Source organism: Euprymna scolopes, chromosome 3, assembly GCF_053919585.1.
Source record: "Euprymna scolopes isolate OS-2025 chromosome 3, ASM5391958v1, whole genome shotgun sequence".
NCBI lineage: Eukaryota > Metazoa > Mollusca > Cephalopoda > Sepiida > Sepiolidae > Euprymna > Euprymna scolopes.
This window is the reverse complement of record NC_136484.1, coordinates 143,487,519-143,512,885: the sequence shown is the minus strand read 5'-3', so window position 1 is coordinate 143,512,885 and position 25,367 is coordinate 143,487,519. Positions and strand designations below refer to the sequence as shown.

Here is a 25,367-nt window from a genome sequence, read left to right as displayed (position 1 = left end):
TCTAAGAGTAGGAGAGACACTTCATCACGGATGCATGCGTTTACTACTGTCTTGGTGGTGGGAAGGAACAGCGTTCATTTTACTTGGATTTTACAAGCCCGTTTCCTTGCACTGGCGACTCCACTCTTTCCATCCTTTTTATATCTCGGCATTCTTTTTCTCCGTATCTTGTTACTCCCTCTTTCTTACTGGAACTCGTTACTCTCCCATATGCGAACTTCTTTGTTGATAACAAAACAAAATAAAACATAAAAAAATTGATAAATACGGGCGATACGTGATAGGCCTTTAAATGTTCAATTAAAACTTTAACTCTATCCTATGAATACACACCAATATATATATATATATATATATATATATATATATATATATATATATATATATATATATATTAATGATTGTATTTCAAATATAAATATACCTATCATATATAACCATTTAACTATTACACCGATCAAAGAAGAGTTTTAGATGAGTCAAAGTATAGAGTAATAAGTATCACATCGTGGTAAATTTGGGTTCACTTCCCACCGTCAACAATGTGATTGTTCAATTCAATATCGAGGAAAAATAATAAATAAGGGAACACAATTCTATGACAAATGTCTTTAATATTAATAATAATAAGAGGCCTGTTTATTCTTTTCATGCATATATTTAGTACTCTCTGCCCCCCATCTCCCTCTCTGTATGAATACCTCTCGGTTTCCTTTATCTCATGTTCCCTGTCTCTCTATTACTCTCCCCTCAAATGGTACGTGTTTGTAGATGACACTTCATGCCAGCTAAACAGCGAAAGATATTGCCACATAATTAGCACGCCCGATTTCCAGTTACATTATTGGGATGCAAAATTTTGTTTCACATTTACTCAAATAGCTTTTGAAACCGGTAATAGAGAGGCACGATTTTCAACATATATCACAGTTAGCGTGGAGATTTTGTGGAGCCAGTGCTTGACTCTGTCCGCCTTAACGAATCAAACATTAATAAGTGCTGTACTGCATACGGCTATTCTCAAAGGATTATATGCTTTCGTGAATCAGTATCTGCGATTTACTTCTATCTAGAGCCATTTTCTCATTGGTCTACAAACAGTAAAATTGTTTCATATAAGATTTAATTGTATTTTTAAATCTCTTCTTCGGTTTTGATGTACATCTCTTTCCTTTTCACATTTCAACATAAAATAACTCCCTTGGAAGACGACCGTCATCTATACACACAATGTTATAAACTCATCGGAGACAGCGTTTCGTTACCATCGACTGAATGCTTGATAGCCCTGCTTTTTTTAGAACTCTTGTATCTAAGACATGAGACCACCATTTTATATAGAAGTATCTGTCTTAGGCACCGTTGATAGAAACCTTCGAGAAGTTTTAGTTTGTGTTTATAGTGTCCATGTTTCACTTGCATACAAGATGACTGTCAAAACATATATTTTAAACACAATGATTTTTCTATGTAACTTGATACCATATTGGGATTACACATGTTTTTAAATGTTGAAAAAAAACCCTTTTAATGCGGAAGGAGATTTCCCTTTTGAGACTTCATTCTTCATAGAGAGTACTGTGTAGATATACAAAAAAGTGCATTTCGTCTGATTCATTACCTTACACGAAGATAGTTGATTCCATATAAGGCAATTAGGATGCAGGATCATATATGGCGACTGTTTTATTTAGGTTGACTTCTAAATCAAACAAGTTATAAGCAGATACAAAATGATTCAGAAAGCATTGCAAGTTATCTTCCGAATGTGTAATCACGGTTATCCGCGTAAAGCAGATTTCTCACCAGTAAAGAACGGACTTTTATTTGGAAAAGTTGTCTACGGGCATTATATACAATGCTAGACATCTGATATCTGAGGTAAATATCATCTGAGTTTTCATAGGCCACGAGAAACACTATGGAAAAGTAGATACTGATCTCATTGTTGATAGGTATTTCCTCAGATAGATTGCCGTTATAACTAAATTTAGCTTTCATTTAGTTGCGAAAAGAACGATTCAGACCCACAGATCTCTCAAGGCAGCTTAACTTCAGTAAGATTTTCCAAAGAGTTTATATGTTTACGGTATCAACAGCTTTAAGTCAATGAAAGATTGATACCATGGAAGATATTGTTCGTTGCACTTCTCTTGCCGAGTACTGAAATTCATATCCGCAGTGCCACAGTTTGCACGGAAGCCACACTGGAATTCTGGTTAGGTTTTTCATTGACAAAAGTGAGGACTGATCTATTTAAAATAACTATTGAAAACACCTTTCCAACAATAGACAGCAAATGTATGCTCCTAAAATTGCGGCATTTTGACTTCTTATACAAGTGTCGCATCTCTCCAGTCTTGAAGTAGTTCACTTCCCCATTCACTTTGAATGACTTACTCCAGAAGATCTATCATTTTGTTACCGTCATTCTTTGGAATCTCTGCTGTTATGCCATCAATTTCTGGCGCTTTGTTGCTGTTCATTTAACAAACAGAAGCTTTTATCTCACCTCTAGAAGGCACTTTATTAAGCGCCAAAATTGGTTCATGCTGCTTAATGAGATCCAATATAGAATCGGTCAACGACTGGTCATTAAGGAGTTCGCTATAATGTCAACACCATCGCGTATTAATATCTTTTGGTTGTTTCAAGATGGCACCGTCCTTTGATGCTTACATTTACGAAGTAAAAGTTGATTGCTGCGACCCACGGAGCACTTTTATTATTCAGTAAAACAGTCTCGAGATTTTGCTTTTTCTGTCTCCTTGAGCCACCACTGGTTTCGGATTACGTGCATATATTTTTTTGCCACTTTTTTGGAAATTCTTGTATGTTTTGTAAGTTCTGTATTTGCTTGGTTGGATAGATTTGATGGTAAGGTTTTTGCGAAAAAAAATTGCGTTTTATTTTAAGGAGTGTACCAATTTCCTCATAATTTTCAGTAAACTAATCTTGGCACTTCTTTTTATAAAACCCTAAAATGTCTTTCACCTTAAAATCCTCTCATAAGTTTGTTTCATCCAGTTCACAAAGGCAAGTGCATTCTGAAAGATGCTCTTTGTTTCAGGAAGATAAAAAAACTTTAAGACCTCAAGCATTTTGCACCTGGTGTGGGAGTATGTCGTGCTTTGGGATGAATTTGAGTTCCATTTTGGCTCTTACCAGACAATGATCTGTCCAACATTCACGCGTCTCATAGCTCGAACATGGTGCAGATCTTGTAAATCACACATAACATCTTCATCTAAATAGAATCTCAAAAAAAAAATAAAGAAAATAAATTTGGGCAATTGATGGAATAATATCCGGAAAATATACCAGGAAACTTGTTCATAACTCAATCCAAAATATAGACTGGGAAACATGTTTAAATTCATAAATAATGAAGCATGTAAATAAAAAATAAATATGAAAGAAAAGCAAATACATTAACTTTTTAGTAGTACAAACACTATCTAACGCTTTGAAAATAATATAAGAACAAACCCTTGGGATCCCTTTTTGCCAGCTCATCAGGGGTAAATCGTTGATTTTAAAAGATACAAACGACAAATAAAATAAACTTGTAAGAGAAAATACTCGGAGATATACGAGTAAAAAAGGGGAAGGGGGAAGAAAAGAGGAATTAGAATTCGTATGATTATATATATATATATATATATATATATATATATATATATATATATATATATATATGTACAGTCCTGGTCAAAATCATAAGACCACTAAGAAAGTAAGCGTTTACGCATAATATCGAATGTTTAATCAAAAAAATGGTTGAAACCATTGCCAAAAGGGAAAATATGATGGAAAATGAAATCTACTTCATTCGAAACCTTAACCCTGATCTAATAATTATTAAAAAAAAAACATTTTCACCTGGTCAAAATTATAAGACCACTGATAATTTATCTAACAAAAGGCAATTATAAATTACTAAAAAGGGTCTCAGTATTTAGTATAGCCTCCATTATTACGAATTACTTCAAGAATTCTCTTCGGCATGTTTGCGACTAAGTTTTTTATCAGTTGCGAAGGAATTTTATCCCATGTACTGAAAACTGAATCAGAAAGTTCCTTTATCGAGTCATACTGGGTTCCATCCTTGAACACTTCTTTTGCCATCCATCCTCAAAGATTTTCAATGGGATTGAGGTCCGGAGAACATGCTGGATGATCTAAAAATTCTATATTATTTGAAGAAAAGTATTCTCGTGCTTGTCAAGAAGCGTGTATCGCAGCGTTGTCTTGCTGGAAAATTCAATTTCTTCCACACAGACGTGGGCCTTCAGTCCTGATAGAAATATTTTCAAGCATTGAAATGTACTTCAATGATATTTTCTGGCCTTTCACTACTTGCAACTTTGGGGTCCCAGCTGACGAGAAAGCACCCCAGATAATTAAAGACCCTCCTTCACTATGCCGAATTGAAAAAGTCTCTTTGGGCAAATTTTTTATCATGCCAATAATGTTGAAATCCATCTGAACCATCTAGATTAAACTTTTTCTCATCGGAGAAAATTACATTTTCCGACTTCTCTTCATCCCAAGTTTGGTATTTGGCGGCATATTTAAATCGGTTAGTTTTGTGCTGTTCAAGAAGACGTGGTTTCTGCAGTCGCTTTAAATGATTGAAACCCTTCATTTTCAGATGCCTTCTGATGGTTTTAGGATTACATTCTGCTGCTGTTTGGCTTTTCAATCAACTTGAGCTCATACTGGAGATTTTTTTTTAAATTTCTTCTGATACGGCGATCCAGTGATAGGGTTATTTTTTTTTTTGTCGACCTGGACTCTTTTTGTGCCTATATTGATCTGGATTTCTTAAAAAAAATTGTGATGACCGTTTTGCAACGATTCACTTCGTTTGCAGTGGATCTATGGGAGAGTCCACCCCTATTTAGCTCAAAGATCCTTCCTTTCTAAAACTCTGATAACTTTGCCATTTATAATTTAGTAATATGTTTTTTATCCACTAACAAGTTGCTTTTAGTAACATAGATAACTTTTCGTATTCATTTTTTCAAAACTAGCCGATTTTATTAAAGTGGTCTTATCATTTTGACCAGGTGAAAATGTTTGTTTTTTAAAAAATAATTATTAGATCAGGGTTAGGGCTTTTTTTCCATCATATTTTTCCTTTTGGCAATGGTTTCAACCATTTGTTTGATTAAAAATTCGATACTATGCGTAAAAGCTTACTTTCTTAAGTGGTCTTATGATTTTGACCAGAACTATATATATATATATATATATATATATATATATATATATAAAGCTGAATGTCTGTGTGTGTGTGTGTGTGTGTGTGTGTGTGTGTGTGTGTGTGTGTGTGTGTGTCTGGTCACGAATAGGCTCCTATATCGTTGACTATTTTAAAAAACTGATTACATATAATGATAGAAGATGGATCGAGACACAGGAATGGGTATGTTTGATCTAGCAGAACGGTGGTTCATTAAAATTGTGGGGTTTCCGTTCGCTCCTTGCCTCCATAGAATGGAAATAGGCACAAACTTTAATAAAGACTTTTCATATCTATCTGCGTAAGTATACTTTGATAATTATGTTTCAGTTTGAAGAAATATGGTATAATAAAATTATGGGGTGTTCGTTCGAACCTGACCTCCATAGAATGGAAACATGTCACAAAGTTTAACAAGGTTTTTCAATATAGATCACCAGAATATTGTGATAAGTGTTTCAGTGTGAACAGGTATGGTATAATAAATTATGGAGTCTATTTTATTTTTACTTTCATCATATATTTCTTAGCTTTTGATACCCCCAAATTCAACCCAAATTTACAACCTTTCCTATCATACTTTCATAAATCAGAAATCTGTAGGCTGTCTTTAAACCCAGTTAATGACGGGTACTTTTGCTAGTATAATATAAAGCTGAACGTGTGTGTGTGTGTGTGTGTGTATGTGTGTGTGTTCACAAATAGGCTCCTATATGGTTGACTATTATAGAAAACTGATCACATATAATGATAGAAGATTTATTGAGACACAGGAATGGGAATGTTTGATCTGGCGGAACGGTGGTTCATTAAAGTTGTGGGGTCTGCGTTCGCGCCTGGTCCACAAGGTATGGAAATAAAAAATTTAAAAATTAAAAAAAAAAACGTTTACAAATGTGTTTGATATAGATGTACATAAGAATATTTTGATAAGTATGTTTTAACTTAAATAGGGATGCTATAATAAAATTGCGGGGTCTGCCTTCGCGCCTGGCCTCCATAGAATGGAAATAGGCACAAACTTTAATAAAGACTTTTCATATCTATCTGCGTAAGTATACTTTGATAATTATGCTTCAGTTTGAAGAAATATGGTATAATAAAATTATGGGGTGTTCGTTCGAACCTGACTGCCATAGAATAGAAATATCTCACAAAGTTTAACAAGGTTTTTCAATATAGATCCACAGAATATTGTGATAAGTGTTTCAATGTGAGCAGGTATGGTATAATAAATTATGGAGTTTATTTATTTTTACTTTCATCATATTTTGCTTTGGTTTTGATACTTCAAATTCGAAGCTTTCTCTTTACAACCCTTCCTTTTCACAACTTATCATACTTTCATAAATCAGAGTCCATTTTTTTGTCGGCTGTTTTTGAACCCAGTCAACGACAGGTACTTTTGCTAGTCGTTTCTTATCGTTGAGCACTTTCAGTTGAATTAAAAGTCGGTCAATTTAGCTCTTATGCGTAGATCATCGTATAACGATTTGATCACTGTCTGTCTGACGTAATGAACATTTAAATTAAAATGTTTAAAATTCAACGCTATTTCACACGGTTAATGGTAGCCGAATGGATACGGCCTCCGCTAATCGAGCCAGAGATGTCTCGTGTCGCGGGGTTCGAATCGTTCGACTGGTAGTAATCGTGACACCCTGCACTGAAGAATCCCGAAAGGATGAAACACTAGTGTCTGTAGGTATTTAATTATTATAGTAAAAAAAAATAATTATATATATATATAGGTGCTTATTAACCTCAAAGTACAGGGCTATTTAGCTGTAGGGGGTTACTATTTAGGACACAATTAGCAGGCATACTTTGCAGGCAGTTGAGCAGTAAAATGTCTGTAAAGGTAATTCCAAAGTTTTGTAGTGCGAAGCAAGAAACTATTAAAGTGAAAGGTTTTCAAGCATCTAAGGATCTCTAGTTTGTAGGGTGTAATTTTGCTACTTGTTGGACTTGTCGGACGTATTTACATCAAGGGTGTACACCGGGTTCGACTTTGTTAGAGCACCTACTTTTAAAATAGGTACAAGGATGCAACATTTTGTCGATGGGACAAAGGTTGAATTTTTATTGACAAAGCAGGACTTAGGAGGTTGACCATCTTTTCTGAACCCTGTCTAAAAGGTAAAAATCTAGTACTATAATGCACTAATTCAACGGTGGCAAAAATACACATGCGCAGATGATAACCTTATAGAAGTACAAAATACTCTCAGGAGTAAGTAAAACTCTCGCACGGTAGATAGAACCCATCTTCTTCGCAACAGCATTGCCAATGCCTTCAATCTATCTGTTGTAATTATGAACATAATGCTAAAGAACTTAAACGAAGGGCTTTCATGTAGTATATGATTAGCCATGGCTATCAGTGATTGAGAAGGTTTCCTGAAAATATTAAATGAAATTAAACTAAATCTTGGCAGCATTGAATGTTACTATTTATTTATGTCCCCATTCCACTACTGATCAGAAGTCATCCTCTAATGTTTCAGCCATTTCCCTAGATATACTCATTCATTTTTCCTTCATCTGTTATAGTGCGTTGTGTCAACAGAAATATACCCATCTCGGAGACAATTTTATCAGGGACGTTATTTGTGAATAAGAGGAATAATAACGGCCCAAGGATCAATACCTGAGGCACACCCGCATTTATATAACGTTATTTTGATGTACGATTGTTTTTACGGTAGTTTTTTTTTAAATCTCGGAACGGTGCGTTAGGTCACGCGGGATTCACGTTAAGATTTCTTGTTCCTTAGAAGCGCCGGTTGAGTTTGAATGAAATAAATACGTATTATATACATTTGAAACCAAAAACAACGCATTATTACAAACACACACACGCACACACACACACACACACACACACACACATATATATATATATATATATATATATATATATATATATATATATATATATAGTCTACTGTGTTTTTCGAATGTTATTCTTCTCTTTATAGAACCACAAACTATAAAAGAGTTATTTATTTTTAACGATAAAAACAAAAAATAACTATATATTTTTATAAGTGATAAATTATCACGTAGTTTCAAACAGGATTTCGTGGTGTACTGGTAAACGCACTCAATTACACAATTTCTGTCATCAAGGTTATGAATCCTGTTATAGTCCTACAGCAGTAAGCATTTTATTAATAAAAACTACATATATGCAGTAAAACTACACTTCTGACGATCGGATTTACCACGAAACTGTAATAAAATATGAAGATAATTCTCGTGTTATCATTTTTATATCATCGTAGTCTTTTTTTTCTTTCTTTAGGTCTTTTTCTTTCTTTTCATTTACCTTTTCAATAGCTTACCAGTTTTTTTTTCTGACTCGATCGTTTATACTCCTTCATGCACCCCTGTCTCCCCTCTCTTTGTTTCTTCCAACCCGACCTCTCTCTTTCCTTTCCATATTTTTCTAAATTATTATAATATGCTCCTTGTTTGTAATAAAAAAGTTATTTCTTTTTAACACTTGTCTATATCTCTTTTGCTATCTCTTCCTGTTCTTTCTAATTCTTCGAAATTATTATAATAATTTGCAAACTCATTTAATTCATACTATAAAACTTCTTTCTCTCTGTCTTTTTCTCTTTCTCCCTCTCTTTACTTTCACAATTTGTTTCTTTACTTTAATTTAATGAAATGATTTACAGAGCATTTCATATCAAAACAGCCATTCAGTTTCGCGTTGCAAATAAACAAAAACTCACCTTGACTGAGATTTTGACCTGTCACGTGTCATTTTTAATCAGTAAGACATCTTCCACAATTGCCTCTTTTTTATATCAAATGCATGATTTATTTTAGAATCGACACTTATTCACAAAAATGCAGTGAAAAAGATCAGCTTAAGTGTATATGGAAGCCTTGAGGGCAAAAAATCCTAGCGGAAATCTTTTATTACGGCTGAGTTTTTAAACCTTATCCTTTGTTTTTCCATCATATACTAAAAATAGCTAAAATATGTTTATATACAGACAGATATATTTATTTATTTATTTCAAGAATATTTATTACAGTAGTACCCGGAATACGGAATTAAAAATTAGTAACAATTTACAGTAAAGTATATAATACACATGTATATAATAAAATAACATTATAGATAACACCTTAAAGATAGAAAATGCCGTAACCAAGGTCCGAATAACCATTGTATTCCACATCGTAACCTGTAAAAAAACGTGTCCTAGGGCCACCGTATCCCGGGGTTCCACTGAATATCGTATTATTGTGATAATTACCAATCTAATACATCATAGCTACAACTGTTTCAAAATGTGTGCGTAGTAAACAGGATTTTAACAAGTTTACTATAAAAAAAGACTGTATCACCAGAGTTCCGAAATAAAATGTAAACAGAAAATAAAGGTCGCCAACTGACGAGAATAAGTTTAAAACGACACAGCAACCTGTTAATAACTCAATTCAAAACATAATCTCGGAAGAAAAAATATTACAAGATATAATTTCAAAAAGTAATTTGAAAGAAAAGCTTCTCTTTCTCTCCCCCTTTCTCTCTCCCCCTTTCTCTCTCTCTCTCTCTCTCTCTCTCTCTCTCTATATATATATATATATATATATATATATATATATTATTGCTGTTTTAGTAAAATATGTTTTCAATTATATTTCACTTATTGTGTATACCAATCCTTTTTGTTTAGAAGCTTAATGTATGTTAAATATAACAACAGAACACATATAAAGAATAACATTATCGTTACATTCCAAGATCTATGAACAACGATGGCTACCAGAATAAACACACGATATTGAGACTTCTATGTCGGTTTTATTCTTTTAGTATTATATAAATGTGTATAATTTATATAAATATGTATAATTCTAATCAAATTATATATATATATATATATACATATATATATATATATATATATATATATATATATTGATTAGAATTTATTTATTTAATCAGAAAATATACGACTTACGTTCCGCTCTTGTATATCTCCACCCTACCACTATTATTTCTACACACATTCGTTGTTTGGATGTAAAAATAATTATATATATATATATGTATATATATATATATATATATATATATATATATATATATATATATATATATATATATATATATATAATTCTCAGCAAATCCAGTTAGGTAATATTCCTTCAAGAACATTTTGATATAATGAGAATTATCACAATCCTTGTCATAACGAATAATTACTCTTTTTATTTCGTGATCATTACACACGTGATCACGTCTGTGTACCATTTAAAGCGTATATCGCAACGAGATTTCTTTCAATATAATTTCGATTCCTTTCCAGGTTGAAAGGTTTCATCACATCTGCATGTTTCGTAATTAGCTCTACTATATAAAAAAATTTACAATACGTACTATAAATTGCATGGTATTTTTCCTTTTTTGTATTATATATGTATATATATATATACATATATATATATATATATATATATATATATATATATATATATATATATATATATATAGCCTGAAGAGTCCTAGAGTGGATGAAACGCGGAATATTTTGTGTAGCTTAATCGCCATATATATTTTATGAATTACTAACTAGCTCTACCTTCGTATTGAGCACTTTTGAAGTAAATACTTAAAGTTTACGCATAAATCTATACTTTCGTACATTAATTTTATGTGAGTAAATGAAGTAGTTATATATATATATATATATATATATATATATATATATATATATATATATATATATATATATATTAGACTTATATGTAATTATACTGAGTTCGTGAAATTCAGTAAATTTTCATATACCAATGAGTTTTAGGCCAAAATGGTTGACTTAAAGAGTAAGCTACAAAATTATCCAATTTTATAATTGAGCATTAATATACTGTGTAAGCAAAAACAATACTTCAAAATAAGGTGTTGGTGGCAACAAAAAGTGTATTTCAATTTACGTTACAATTGTTTCTATGTCCAGTTCGACAATTTCAAGCATTATGTCGTTTGAAAATTTTCAAAACCAGCATTTCTTCAGACTTTATGAATAAGCACACTTTTGACAATGGGGCATTTTTTGAAAAGAAGGAAGGAAGGGGAATCCCTGGATAGAATGGCATGCGAGAAACATCTACCATTGTTGTGGTTATGGGAACTCCCATTTAAATATTAATATATTGCCTAATTTTCGTATCCTTATTTAAGAGAAGAGTCATGACAGGTTGCTACAGAGAGCCTTAAGCCATTTAAAAAAAAATTAATATATATATCCCATTCGTTTGGTTCCTAAATTAGATCTTGTTATTTCTTTGTTACCCAATACTTAATTTTTTAAATTTTTGTTTCGATATTATGGCCGTAACAGCCTTGCAAAAATGTTACGGTTAGTTTTAGTTTCGTATTAGTGGCTGGTAATATCTATAGATTATCGTTATATTTGTGCCCGGATTTAAGACCCTTTTAGTTTCAAAGTTTAATTGAATACGAGAGTGAATAAAATGGGTGTATTAAAGATATATATAAAAATCCTTGTATAATATTACGGGTGAAGTATTCTAATCTATTTATTGTTATTTAATGTTTTAAGATTCGTTGTTATTCTACTTGAAAAATGTTTTCATATCGTTAAGTGGGATAATATGAAGGGAGATAATCCAATTATATTGTTAATTATTGCTGGTTAATTTTGTTTGAAATTGGGTCGGTTTGTATCCTATAATGGTCAAAGGGAGGTAATTCAGGACGTTTGGTGTTTTTGGTTCATTGATTACTAGAAGGCGTCTATGATTTAATAATTAATTTAATAATTGGTTTAACTTAATCAGACAGGTCCAGAACATGCTACGATTTCTTACTTAACCAATTAATTATATAAATTTTGTTTTGACCTCAAAGAATGGTCTTAGTCCATAGGTTTACCCCGCCTCTGTTACTAATCATTTAATTCATGCGTTGTATTTGTGGGTGTCTAAATAATTAAAATATATATCCTCTAGTTATTATTCTGACAGCAAAACCACCCATGGTTACATGTGTGTTCCACTCTTGTGGGAAGATGTCTACTCCTGCATTTATGGGTAACAACATTTAGAACAGGGATTGCTGTAGGTAGATAAGTTAGTCAGTATGGATTCTACCAACTTGGGATGCAAGATGACAAAATCTGATGACATTATATTTACGTAAATTTTACAACCCCCAAATTGCTAATTTAATTTTTATTTTTTAATAATAACTGGTTTAATTGCTAAGTTGTTTTATTGATTTGAAGAGGGTAACCCTTATTTCACCGTCCATACTGATATGATTGAATACAAGGATGCTCACCGTTATGGAGAAGAAACCATTCTTAGATGAGCTGTATACCTTATTTAGATTTCCCATCCGGTTAAGAAGAATGGAAGTTTTATTCGCATGTGGGATTTTGATCATTCATTTAGATTGTAACAGTTCTAGTTATTTAACTCTACATTAAAATTTAATCCTAGCATCCGATGATCCTTATTATTGTGAAAAATGTTTTGCTTCAGTTACATTTAAGGCGTGATAGCAGAAATCTATTTCTGTGAAGACATCACTGTATGACATCATGTCTTTTATTCAAAATTTCCTCTTTGGAATTCACAATGCAGAAGGCTTCCAATAAGCATAGATTGCACCTTTTTGATTTCCCAGGGCTGTACTTCCTTCCCCTGTCCACTAATGACGATTTTAATTCAAAATTTTCATTATTTCTGATAAGTTCCCTAATCCAATCACCTAATGCAGTTGTGTTTCTCTTTTTGTTTTTATTTTTAATGCTTATTTTTGTGCCCACCCCCTTACTGTTGTTCACGCCATCCCTATTAGTTTCTGTCCCAGGTTCCTTTTTGAATGATACTACGTGGTTTCTATATCTGTCCTTAAACTCTGTTCTCGTGGCTCCCAGATATGTCTTCTTAGTGTTGTCGGTTTTTATCTCGCATTTATACTCTTTCTGAGGTTAGCCATTTCCCATCCAACGGACAATTTTCAGATATTCTGCAGTTACAATTTCTATTTAGGATACTTGCGTTTGATGCTAGTTCGTTGTTGTTCCTTATTTTGCTGATTTTTCTATTGTTGGAGCTGATTATAGTGTTAGTTAAGTTTCTGGACGTTGAGAAAAATGATTTTACAGAGTTTCTATTTATTATTTTGCTTAATTTATTTTCAGGGGGAAGCTTTGGTCTATTATTCTATAGAATTCCTTAGGTATATTATTTTTGATGTGCTCGCTGAATGGTGGATTAAACCAAACCTGTCTCTTGCGTCTATTTCTCTTATCAATGGTGCCACCCTCATCCTTCCCTATTCTTATTATTTCCCCCACCGTTCCTATTCTTAAGATGATTTTCAGCGTTTCCCTTATTAATCTTTGGGTTTTTTCTAGCTCCCATTGCCATGTTGTATGAGATTACACAGCTGGGTCTGTAGTCACTATTTTTGTTACTATTATATTCAATTTTTCCATTGTATCCTGATCTCCTAAGGGCCTCGTTGTAGTATTCCTTGTTTCTTTTTTCAAAGAGATTCCCATTCTTAGAAAGTTCTGAATTTCTTTTAGAAATGTTGGAGATCAGCGCTTTCTTCATGCATTTCGGATGGTTCGATCGGTAATCTATGTAGAAAGTTTTCTGGTTAGGTTTGTGATAAGGTTCGTATGTGCTATTGTTTAGGTTGAAAGTATATATACTATATATACATATATATTTTATATATGTTTCATATATATATATATATATTTCATATATGTTTCACACACACACACACACACACATATATATATGTGTGTGTGTATAATTATATATATACATATATTAAATTTGTTTATACAAACATTGATGGCTGTATATGTGCATACATGTTTCTGTAAATACCTGTTATTGGGGAGACTACGTGTTCAGGCCAAGAATTTTCGAGGGAAATTCTTTGCCTGAACACGTAGTCTCCCCAATAACGGGTGATTACAGAAACATGTATGCACATATGTAGCCATCAATGTTTAGCCCAACATTTACTTACCTGCCTTGTTCTATTATTTTGAAACACGAAATATTAAAAAAACTGACATTGCAATTGGTATGAAAAAACATTCTGTCGTAAAACAATTATTTCAGTTACTTTAGCATGATAGGGACATTTTAGCACCAATTACATTTCACATATCGTCCTCAATAAGAATTCAGCGCTAAAAAACATGATGTTCTATTTTTTGACCAGCACGTTTATATACCGTATTTGTTTTTACATAAGCAATAATATATTGCTACACATTCATGAGCATGTTCCAGTCAGCTAGTTACCTGAAACTAGAGACCTTTTTAGGCGATACAGTTTATATGAAAGCAAAGTATACATGAAAATATCAGGTCTTGCTCGTCATAGGGAGTTAACATCAGAAGGTTTCTTTAAATGTTGTGAAAAAAATAAGATTTAGTTGTATGTAAATAAGACCTAATAGGGTGCGGATTTAAGTCTGTTTATATATAGGATATAGGATGAATGAGAAAGGTGGGAGGTTAATGAAAGTGTTCGTATACCTGTTTGACTGCCGCCCTCAATCTTAAACATACTAGTGTGTATAAGTTCAAATAGTAGAGAAATGTGAATTTGACATATTTATGCTAAATGCAGTTTCAGATTTAATCTGGATTATTCAGTTATAAATTTTTTTTTAATTTGATCAGAATTTATTTATGTGGCCAGAAAATACACTTACGTTGCACTACCATTCCTACACACATCAGTGAAGAGGTAAAGAGACTAGGAAGAAAAGGAAAAGGTGAAAGGAAAAAAAGAAAAAGAAAGTACAGAAAGAGCAAGAATAAAAAGGGGAAACTATTATGTATTAATGGTGATTCTTAGCCATTCATTTCTCCTTCCTATTCGTCGCCCATTCACGTACACTCCCCCACATTCTCACTCTCATCTCTCATCATAGCTTTTTTTTTCTTTATCTAAGCTTGGAAAGTTTTATAGCAATAATAATAATAATAATAATAAGAAGAAGAAGAAGAAGAAGAAGAAGAAGAAAAAGAAGAAAAAGAAGAAGAAGATCTCAAAATGTATATAATTAATTTAACTTTATGTTTAGATATAATCATTTACTCTAATTGTGATAATAATAATTAAAAATAGAAGGTGATGGGGGATAAACATGTTGGTAACTGTGATATTAATGATAATTTTTAATGATAATTTTTAAGTAATAATGTTAACAATATTGGGAATAAAGTATTTAAAGTAAAATTCAAAATCAAAATGCAAAAAATAGAAGATAAGGTGCAAACCGCAAAGTCAAGATATATAAGACTAAACTAATATACAAGAATAAACTATTCATTTGAAGGTATTCACGCATGTACACACACACGTACACACACACACATACACACACACACACACACACACACACACATATATATATATATATATATATATATATATATATATATATATATATGTATACTTCAGAATAGTTTTTATTTAAAAATCAGTTGTTATGGAAACGTGAGATTGTAAAGTTTACGTGTGTATGTGTGTGTATATATATATATATATATATATATGTGTGTGTGTGTGTGTGTGTGTGTGTGTGTGTGTGTGTGTGTGTGTGTTCATGTGTTTATATGTAACCTTGTGTGTATTTAAATGCAGTTGTAGAAAATTTCGCCAGTTAAATATTATTAAATAGTATAATGTTATGGATATTACTGATTTTAAACGTTTTTCAGTAAGGTATTATTATTACTTTATTACCTTCGTTTTAGCTTATTTAGCATTGAACTATTACCGTAAGGATCATAAAATAAAGATAAAACGTTCCATTAATAATCTTAGAATTGGTTTCACAATTAGCTCATAAACATTAGTATATTCTAAACCTTATGTCAATCCTCCTTTCTAAGGGAAATATGGATACGTATAAAATTAATAATAATTAGCACCTCATGGGCAGTATATATAACTTGAGTTGACGGAACAAATACGATTTAAACTGACAAAGGGATTTGAGATGAAACTAGGATAAATCTTAAAAAAAACGAATTATTCCATTTACGTATTTGGCCCATTCTTTTATTTTTATTTTATTTTTATTTTCATCTCTATCTTCTTCTTGTTCCCCCTTTTCCTTCCCCCGAACCAAATCTCTATATCCAGTACACGACCTGGCCTCAATTAAGCGACCGGTCAAAATTCTTTGAATTCTATTTAAAGAAATATCTATTCTGCTGTATATATATATATATATATATATATATATATATATATATATATATATATATATATATATATGTATGTTTATGTGTGTATATGTATATATATGTATATATATGTATATATGTATATGTGTATATGTATGTGTATGTATGTATATGTATATATGTATACTGTGTGTATGTGTGTGTTTGTATGTGTGTTCATGTGTATATAGGGATGAATATGCACATGTGTTTCACCCCACTTCCTACCATTCACCACTACCTACTCTATCTACTATTAACACCTGATATAGACTTCTAATGAAAAGGATTCCACCAGACTTTGAATTGTTATCGCTAGATCCACAAACTAATTTATACAAGCACTTGCCCGATTCGGATATCTATACAGCTATGCGGATTACTCAATATATAACTTGGACCTTATTACCAAACGGATGAAACTAGTCAGAGTTTAGAATTCGCGATATAAAGTTATATTTAAGAGTCCTCTAATATAGTAGAGAAAACTATTAATTTCTATTTAAACAAAAAGTTAAAATTAAAGATTAAGTTAGTTTAGCTAATTATTAATTTCGTTTTATCTGTTTGGGGTAAGTTGTATCAAAGGTGATAAAATTTCTATGGTATATATATATATATATATATATATATATATATACATATATATATATATATATATATATACATATATATATATACTATTAAGCCGTTCCCCTTAAGTAATCCACTGTACACTCTTTTACCCTTATCCTCGAGTGACCTCTGGGTCTTGATAAGTGGGCCTTGATAAGTGGTTACTCCTATGTGAAAAAAATATAATTCCAAAATATTAATTATAAAAGTTTTTTTAGTTTAATCATATATTTCCAAATAGTACAGGGTGACCCCCCCCCCCAAAAAAAAAAACAGAGGGCATTCAATTGTTTTTCTGAGCATTTTACAGTCAACGGAGAAAAAAAGGCCAAAGACGCTCGTGTTTTGATGTGATGTTTTAAATATAATAAACTAGTCATGACCAAAGGTTCATTTCATTCGGACAAAACACTAAGAAACGGGACCTAATTAGAGTTGGGGCCCGTTTTTTTGGGTCCCCCTGTATATCACAATTAAAGGTGGAGTACGAAACCAAAATTAGTTAGCAAAATTACCATATGTTGTACACAGCTATTGTAAACAAAACTTGTATCATCATGAAAAATATTACTGAATAAAATAAAAACACATAAATCTCTATATTTTTGCATTATAAAAGTCTGATACCCTGAAAAAATTTTTAATTAAGTATTCCATTATATTATTCTTTATAATAAATATTTTAGGAATAAAATACTTATGATTTATTGATTGAATTATCTCCCCTGTCATAAAAAAACGAAATGCAAAATATTTTAGAAATATAGTTTTAGCATGTATTAAAAAGATGACGGCATATACACAACCATATTTCTTTTTCAGCTTTTCTATGTATGTCTTTCATTTAAGGTCAAGAGTGAAAGTCTCTTCAAAGTTTGTCAAAGTAGTGAGCTTCTTTAAGACGAGAGCCACCTATATTAATTGGAGCCAAGGGGAGACTTAAGCGTTAGTAATGAAAAGATAAAAGTTTGGTTTTGAGTGCATTAAAAGAATTTAGCTGTTTTTTTTTTTTTACGTTATTGAACTACACCATCAAGGTACTTCAACTAGTATGTTAATAAAGTAATTATGAAACATTCTTTTACTTGCAATATTTTAATGTTAATTCATATTGTGTATCCTTTTTCTTGCTTACAGCTCGCGGTCTGGGAATGCGAGTGGTTGGCGGTAAACTGGGAGATGACAACCGATTGGGCGCCTATGTGCGAAGTGTTGAAAGTGGAGGACCTGCCGATCTTCAAGGCAATATACGCGAAGGTCAGTCAGTTATTGAGGTTTGCCGAATTTTCTCCGTGTTTTAGTCTCAACAAAATGCGTTAAATAGCAATGGTATGAGTTTCATATAGAAACGTGGATTTAATTTGAATAAAATAAAATACGCATCACATGTGCTTGAAACAAAATCACAACGTAATATTAGGAAATAAACAAATATTTTAATTCTTTGAAATTTATAACAAATATATTTCGGAGCTATACTCCATCCTCAGTATGTTGTTTTCTTTCTTTTTTTCTTCGTCTTCTTTTTTACCATGTTGTAAAGTTGGAGAAAGAAAAGTCTGTTTGTAAAGAGCCGCGCGTTGTATCTGAGCGGCTGTATTTTGAAATGTTGGAATAGTGCGTAGGTAACGCGAGAATAACGTCAAGGGTGTGAGTTCCAGATGGAAACGCTGCTTTAATTTGAATAAAACAAAATACGCATCAAATGTCCTTGAAAGTAACTTTACAACGTTGCAAGGAAAAAGAAGAAGACAAACGAAAGAAAAATCCACACTGAGGATTACTCGATCCGAAATATAAAAATACTTTTTATTCTCTAACAATGCTTCAAGCAAACTACGCCATTACTTATATTGTTAAATAGAAATAGACAGTATTTGCATTAGCCGACTACTCAAAAGTCTACAATTATAAGAGAATTCAACTCTATAAGGATATACATTAAATAAAAATCTTAACTATTTTTTTTAACTAGAAAAATGGGGATCCTAAGCTGCCTACCATGTAGTCGTTTCGGAGATTTAAAAACAGGACAGCTGTTACATACACGGCTTTCAAGTGGAAAATACCACTTCCTCAATACGAAAATGTAGAACAATACGATACTATTTATACACACACACACACACACACACACACACACACACACACATATATATATATATATATATATATATATATATATATACATATACATATATATATATGAATGATTTATAAAATAAAAAATAAAATATTATATATAAGTAAATTTAATAATAATAAGATTACAAGATCTATTCGGCGACATGTCAACTAGCATATAAATGCTATGAGAATAAAAATGCATAAAAGCTTAAGTACCTTAGGTACTAGAAAAGGCAAATAAATAAGAGGAAGGAAACCTAGCCATACATATCTAAAAACTCAATATATCGTCTAAAGGAGCTTTGAGTAAAAAAAAAAAAAATGTAAAAAGATTTTTTAAAAATTCTGGGAATATATATATATATATATATATATATATATATATATATATATATATATATATATATATATATATATATATATATATATCACCCAAACCTCTGACCTTGATGGAGGGGAGACTAAAACTTGCTGCTATGTTTCAAATGATCTGAAATAACAGCAAGGGGATACTTGATTCCAAATATTTCTTATCTGTTATATCGCTCCTTTTGTTTTTGGAAATAGGGTACGATTATGAATATCTCCATTATCAAATAATCCTTATACACTGTGAAATTTACTTTATGTATGAAAACCAAAGAGGGGAGATATAACATATGAGAAATATTTTGAATAAAGTCTTCCCTTGCTGTTATTTCAGATTATTTGAAACCATAGCAGCAAGTTTTAATCTCGATCCATTAAAGCCAGAGGTTTTGAGGAAATATAAGATCTTTTGTAATTTATATAGGATTTACTTCCTTTGGTTGTATTTTGTGGAAGGGTAAATATAAAAACTAAATAAAGAAACCTTTTTTTAATTACGTTTTTGTTTCTTCTCTTATTTTCCCCATATAACTTTGTAAATAATGGATTCCAAATGTGGTTAAATTCAATTCCTTAGTTGAAAAGAACATAGAGTTTAAACCTGACGTCGGTCGGAGGGTTGATCGACCGAAACGTTGTGCCAATAAGATTCAAGATGAAAATAATTGTCCGAGCAATCAAAACAATACAAACATTAAATGCCTCATCTCCAAAATTCTGAATTGGCATTTAATGACTTAATACAACGTACATCAAACATTTGGGAAATTTTGCCTGAGAGGAATCCTTAGAATTAACTGGAAGATTAGAATATCAAATAATGAGATTTTTCAAAGAGCAGATATCAAGGGAAATCTAATGAGTTAGAAACGAACCTTTTTTTTCTTCAAAATTTTATTTTCTCGCAAAAATAATTAAAAGAAAACATGGTTCGTATTAGGAATAATTAAATTAAGTAAAAATAAAACATGATTCGTATTGCGAATAACTCTTTCTAAAGTTTAGACTTTAGAATGAGCTAGATTTTGAAGCATTAAAATTAATACGGATCCTATTATATATATATATATATATATATATATATATATATATATATATATATATATATATATATATACATATATATATATATATATAGGGAAACTCAACGTTGTCCGGGATTGAATAATGGTCAACAAATGTTTCACACTCCAATATTTTCATTGTCATTGAAATCGGTTAAATCGCTCACTTTTTAATCAAATCGATTAATTGCCTGCTCTAGTTGTGGACCCATCGCAGTGCACCGAGAGAAAGCTCTACACGCCGCTTCCACGCAGCGACTTAGTCTACAATACATTTTAGTTTACATTTCACTTTAGATAATCTCCTGTTTATCATATATATATATATATATATATATATTGTGTAATGACTTCAATTTAAGTTTAAAATACAAAAGCCAAGTATCATAGTTCAATTGTGCTTTTCGAACGCACCCCTGTCATATCGAAGAACGTAATGTTGATTTTATATGTCGGTCTTTTCTGCTTGTACAGTAATAAAACTTCTCAAAAACACTCGTGAAGTTAGGCTGAATAAGCGTATACTTTAGGAAAAATTGCCTATTCCTTCTGCCACTGGATTTTTCCAATCATCGTTGTTCGATACTTATCGAGGACATTCCGATAAAAAAAATCTTTCTAAGAACACTATCAGGCACATAAAGTACCTTCGTATTAAATTCCATAAAAATCAGGCCAGCTTGTTTTCATATCCATAAGGAACGGACTCACAGAGACATACACACAAAGATATACACACAGACAACATTCCTTATATATATATATATATATATATATGTGTGTGTGTGTGTGTGTGTGTGTGTGTGTGTGTGTGTGTGTGTGTGTGTGTGTGTGTGTGTGTGTGTGTGTGTTATTAAATATGATATTCTGTTTTGATTTTAATTTCCGTATGTGTTTTCTAATTTAGAGCTGGAACTAGTCAGTATATCTGTTGTATTCGCTTATAGTCAAGATCCATCTTCATGGAAAGTAATCGAGTAAAAAGCATAGTGGTGGTTTTTATATTAATAAGATACTGTTTGTATTATAAGCATTTTAGTTCAGAATAATAATATTAGGCAGAAACCAGAAAACGGAAATTATAAAAAATTATGAAGGCAATATTATGCAGACATTAATGGTGTACTATATTTAAACAAATAGGCTTAAGAGAAATGAGTTTGCCTAGATATGCATGTATACCCATGTGTGTTGAACAGAAGTGGTTAACTTCGGAAATGTCTACTCTTAATTGCATATAGGGTTTTCAAAAAATGTTTTATTTAGCAATATGGAAGAACAGAATTTTTGAGTGACCTGTAATATCAAATTCTTAACAAATCTTGAATGAGACTATTCCCAGAGCTATAATTTTTGTGCAATACGTTTATGGGAATAATGCGCGTTAGAAAAACAATAGTTTGTAAATCAATATTTCTAGAAAAGTACGTAATTCAAGAAAGGAAAATCCATCGGTCTCAACAACGTGGCTCAAATTTGGACATTGTTGTAAGACCACTGTCAGATTTTGATTTATACGATACCAAAGGCGATGAGGATTTCATATGGTTCAGTACTTTTGCTTGGACATGATGCGGGCGGCAATCTTTATGTCCGCTGGTTTGCAAAACCATTCCGCGAGATTCAGCCCAAAGAACGGACATTTTATGAGCTTTTCGAGCAAGATTGAACTTCATGACGAACCATAACTTGAAACAAAACTTGGATTTATCAATATGACATACGACACTTGAAATAGTGATTCAGATGAGTTTTGTTGAGCAAATATTGTTTCAGGAGCAACAGCTAGTTCATACACACAAACATATATATATATATATATATATATATATATATATATATATATATAGAGAGAGAGAGAGAGGATAGAGAGAGGATAGAGAGAGGGGAGAGAAAGAGAGAGTAAGAGAGGGAGGGATAAAAAAGAAACAAAACAAGCCACGCGTCCGTCAACGTTTCGTCTTTACTGTAAGACTTCTTTTGGGTGATACAATAAGAACGAAACGTTGATGGACGTGTGAACCGGTTTGTTCCTTTTTATCTCTCTATCTCTTCGGAATACAATTTTCATTATTCTCACACACACACATATATATATATATATATATATACATATATATATATATATTAAATATATATAGATATATTTAAATATATATATATATACTAGCGGGGGTACCCGGCGTTGCCCGAGTGTTTGTTTCCGGGACGGGGGGGGGGGTTTAAAAAATGTTATGGTAGGTAAGTAGGAAGGATCAAACCCGGAGTCATGAGTAAAAGTAGGAAAATAAAGTGTGAAAAAAAACACACACATCTGCAACGTTAACAGTTCGGCCACCAAGAAAAGTCCATTCCAGTAGTTTAGGAAAAAAAAAACGACTACGGTAGGTCGGCGCGAACGTGAAAATATAATGTGAATTGTCCAGCACGCTAACCACTACGCCACAGAGCACTGCAGCTTAGTTTAGTGATTTTAAATAACTTCACATGAAAGAACTACGAAGCCAAACCGGTGTTATCTTCTCAACTGTTCCTTGTGAACGATCCCCAAACGGTGTTAAGTGGTGGCAGGGGGAGGAGGAATTTTTTAGAGAGAAAATATTTTACCACTTCCATTGATCTTAACCGATTTTGGCCGTGACTTCTCAGCAGAAAAAGTATAGAAATCTAAGATTATCGAGGAATTTGAGAAATAATAAGCCTATAACACACCTCAGATATTGTTCTGCCGTTTGTGCATATTATATTTGCATGAAATATCTTGATTTTTAATCCTATTAATGTCAAAATCAGACGGGAAAAAACGAGTTCATTTTATTTATATAGAATAGATAGAAGAAGATAGATAGAAGATAATCATCTCAAGAAAGAAACAGAAAATAGTATTATTTATGAAGAAAGCGTATATCATTGAAATTAAGTTGATTGTAAATAAGAAATATATATTTATTATAAAATACAAACTTTAACAGATTTCAAATTACATAACGCTTGTATACCGAAGAAAACTATTCTTAACTTTAAAATTTGAAAGGAAATCACCGTTGAAAAACCTTACAGATTTTTCTAGTGACAACATGCAACGAACAAAACAAAATAAGCGAAAGACAAAGTAAATGTTATTATTTCCGAGAATACGTATGTCGTTGAAACAAATTGGATTTTTAATTAAAAAATATGTATTTAAAAATACATATATGCATTGATTTGGCTTCTAAACTTACACACAGACACACACACACACACACACACACATATATATATATATATATATATATATGTACACAAACACACATATATATGTGTCTGTGTGTGTGTGTACACAAACACACACATATATATGTGTGTGTGTATTTATGTATATATATATATATATATATATATATATATATATATACGTTTATATATATATATATATATATATATATATATATATATATATATATATATATATATTAGTGATGGGACGATTCCAAAATTTTTCCCGGTTCCGATCCATTTACCGATTCCATTCTAAATTTCCGATTCTGATACGATTCCCGATTTCGATGTCGATTCCTTTAAAATTTATAAATATTTAATTAGTCATGTGTTGTTTCTTTTTCTTTTCTTTTTTTTTGTTCTTTTTTTTTTTTTTTTGTAAATTGCAATTTTGCCCATTTTATCCATAATCCACCGGGTAATTTCCGCGTATATTTTTTCTCTAATGTTTCTTTTGTAACTGATCGGGCGAATGCCATTTTATCCATGCTGGTGAAAAGCCTACAAAAAATGAATGAATAGATAGAGAATGGTAACGAATTACGAGATTCAATAGAGCGAAAAACGCATTGCAACATATTATATAATCTGGCTATATAATCAGTGAATTAATTCAGAAATCATATATTAAAATAACATATGTGAGAAAACGATATTGTTTTTGCAGCAACCTTATAGTAGGAGCGCTAGGAACGATACTGAAAAACTTTGGAAATAGAATTGGAGAGATTGGAATCAGACGGATGACAGAGTTGATACAATGAATTCAATAATGAAAACTGCATAAATATTAAGAAAAACCTTGAATGTGGACTATGGAGACTAAAACTACACATGAATTACACACAAAATGGACACAGAAACGGTTACAGGTACAAAACACAAAAGAATATCGCATGGAATCATAAAAACTGAAACTTTATAATTGTAAGATACCGTCCCTCTTTTTGTGAGTATCATCATAAACCGGCACCAAATCAAATAATGAGGGCCAAGGAAGATGGAAAGACCGAGGAGAGAAAGCACTAGCCAGACTTCCGCTGGAGTAGTGCAAAGAGGAATTGGACCTTCGGGAGGCTTATTTCACCCAAATTCCAGAGAAGACCAATGGTCGCCGTCAATGAGAAATCAATAGTATGCGATAACGCAAATCTTTTTGCAAAGATTTTCGAAATAGGTGGAAAGTACTGGAGTTTGGGGAGACTTGTTGTCACTCAGACTTCAGAGAACATAAGTTGATCTGAAAGAGGAATATTTGATGGTTTGTGTGAGAACTAGTGAGTACATAATAATAATAATAATAATAATAATAATAATAATAACAACAACAATAACAATAATAATAATAATGACAACAACAACAATAATAATAATAACAACAACAACAATAACAATAATAATAATGATAA

At 31.6% G+C, this 25,367-nt stretch overlaps 1 protein-coding gene across 3 annotated transcripts in view; it reads left to right on the top strand.

Moving 5' to 3' along the window:
- LOC145259675 (regulating synaptic membrane exocytosis protein 2-like) overlaps positions 1-25,367 on the top strand; it is a 602,608-nt gene that overhangs the window by 430,325 nt on the left and 146,916 nt on the right. For all 3 annotated transcript variants that reach the window (XM_080117339.1, XM_080117347.1, XM_080117356.1), the window contains one exon: positions 18,275-18,394. In XM_080117339.1, the coding sequence (XP_079973465.1) occupies positions 18,275-18,394 (120 nt within the window). The remainder of the gene's footprint in view (positions 1-18,274; positions 18,395-25,367) is intronic.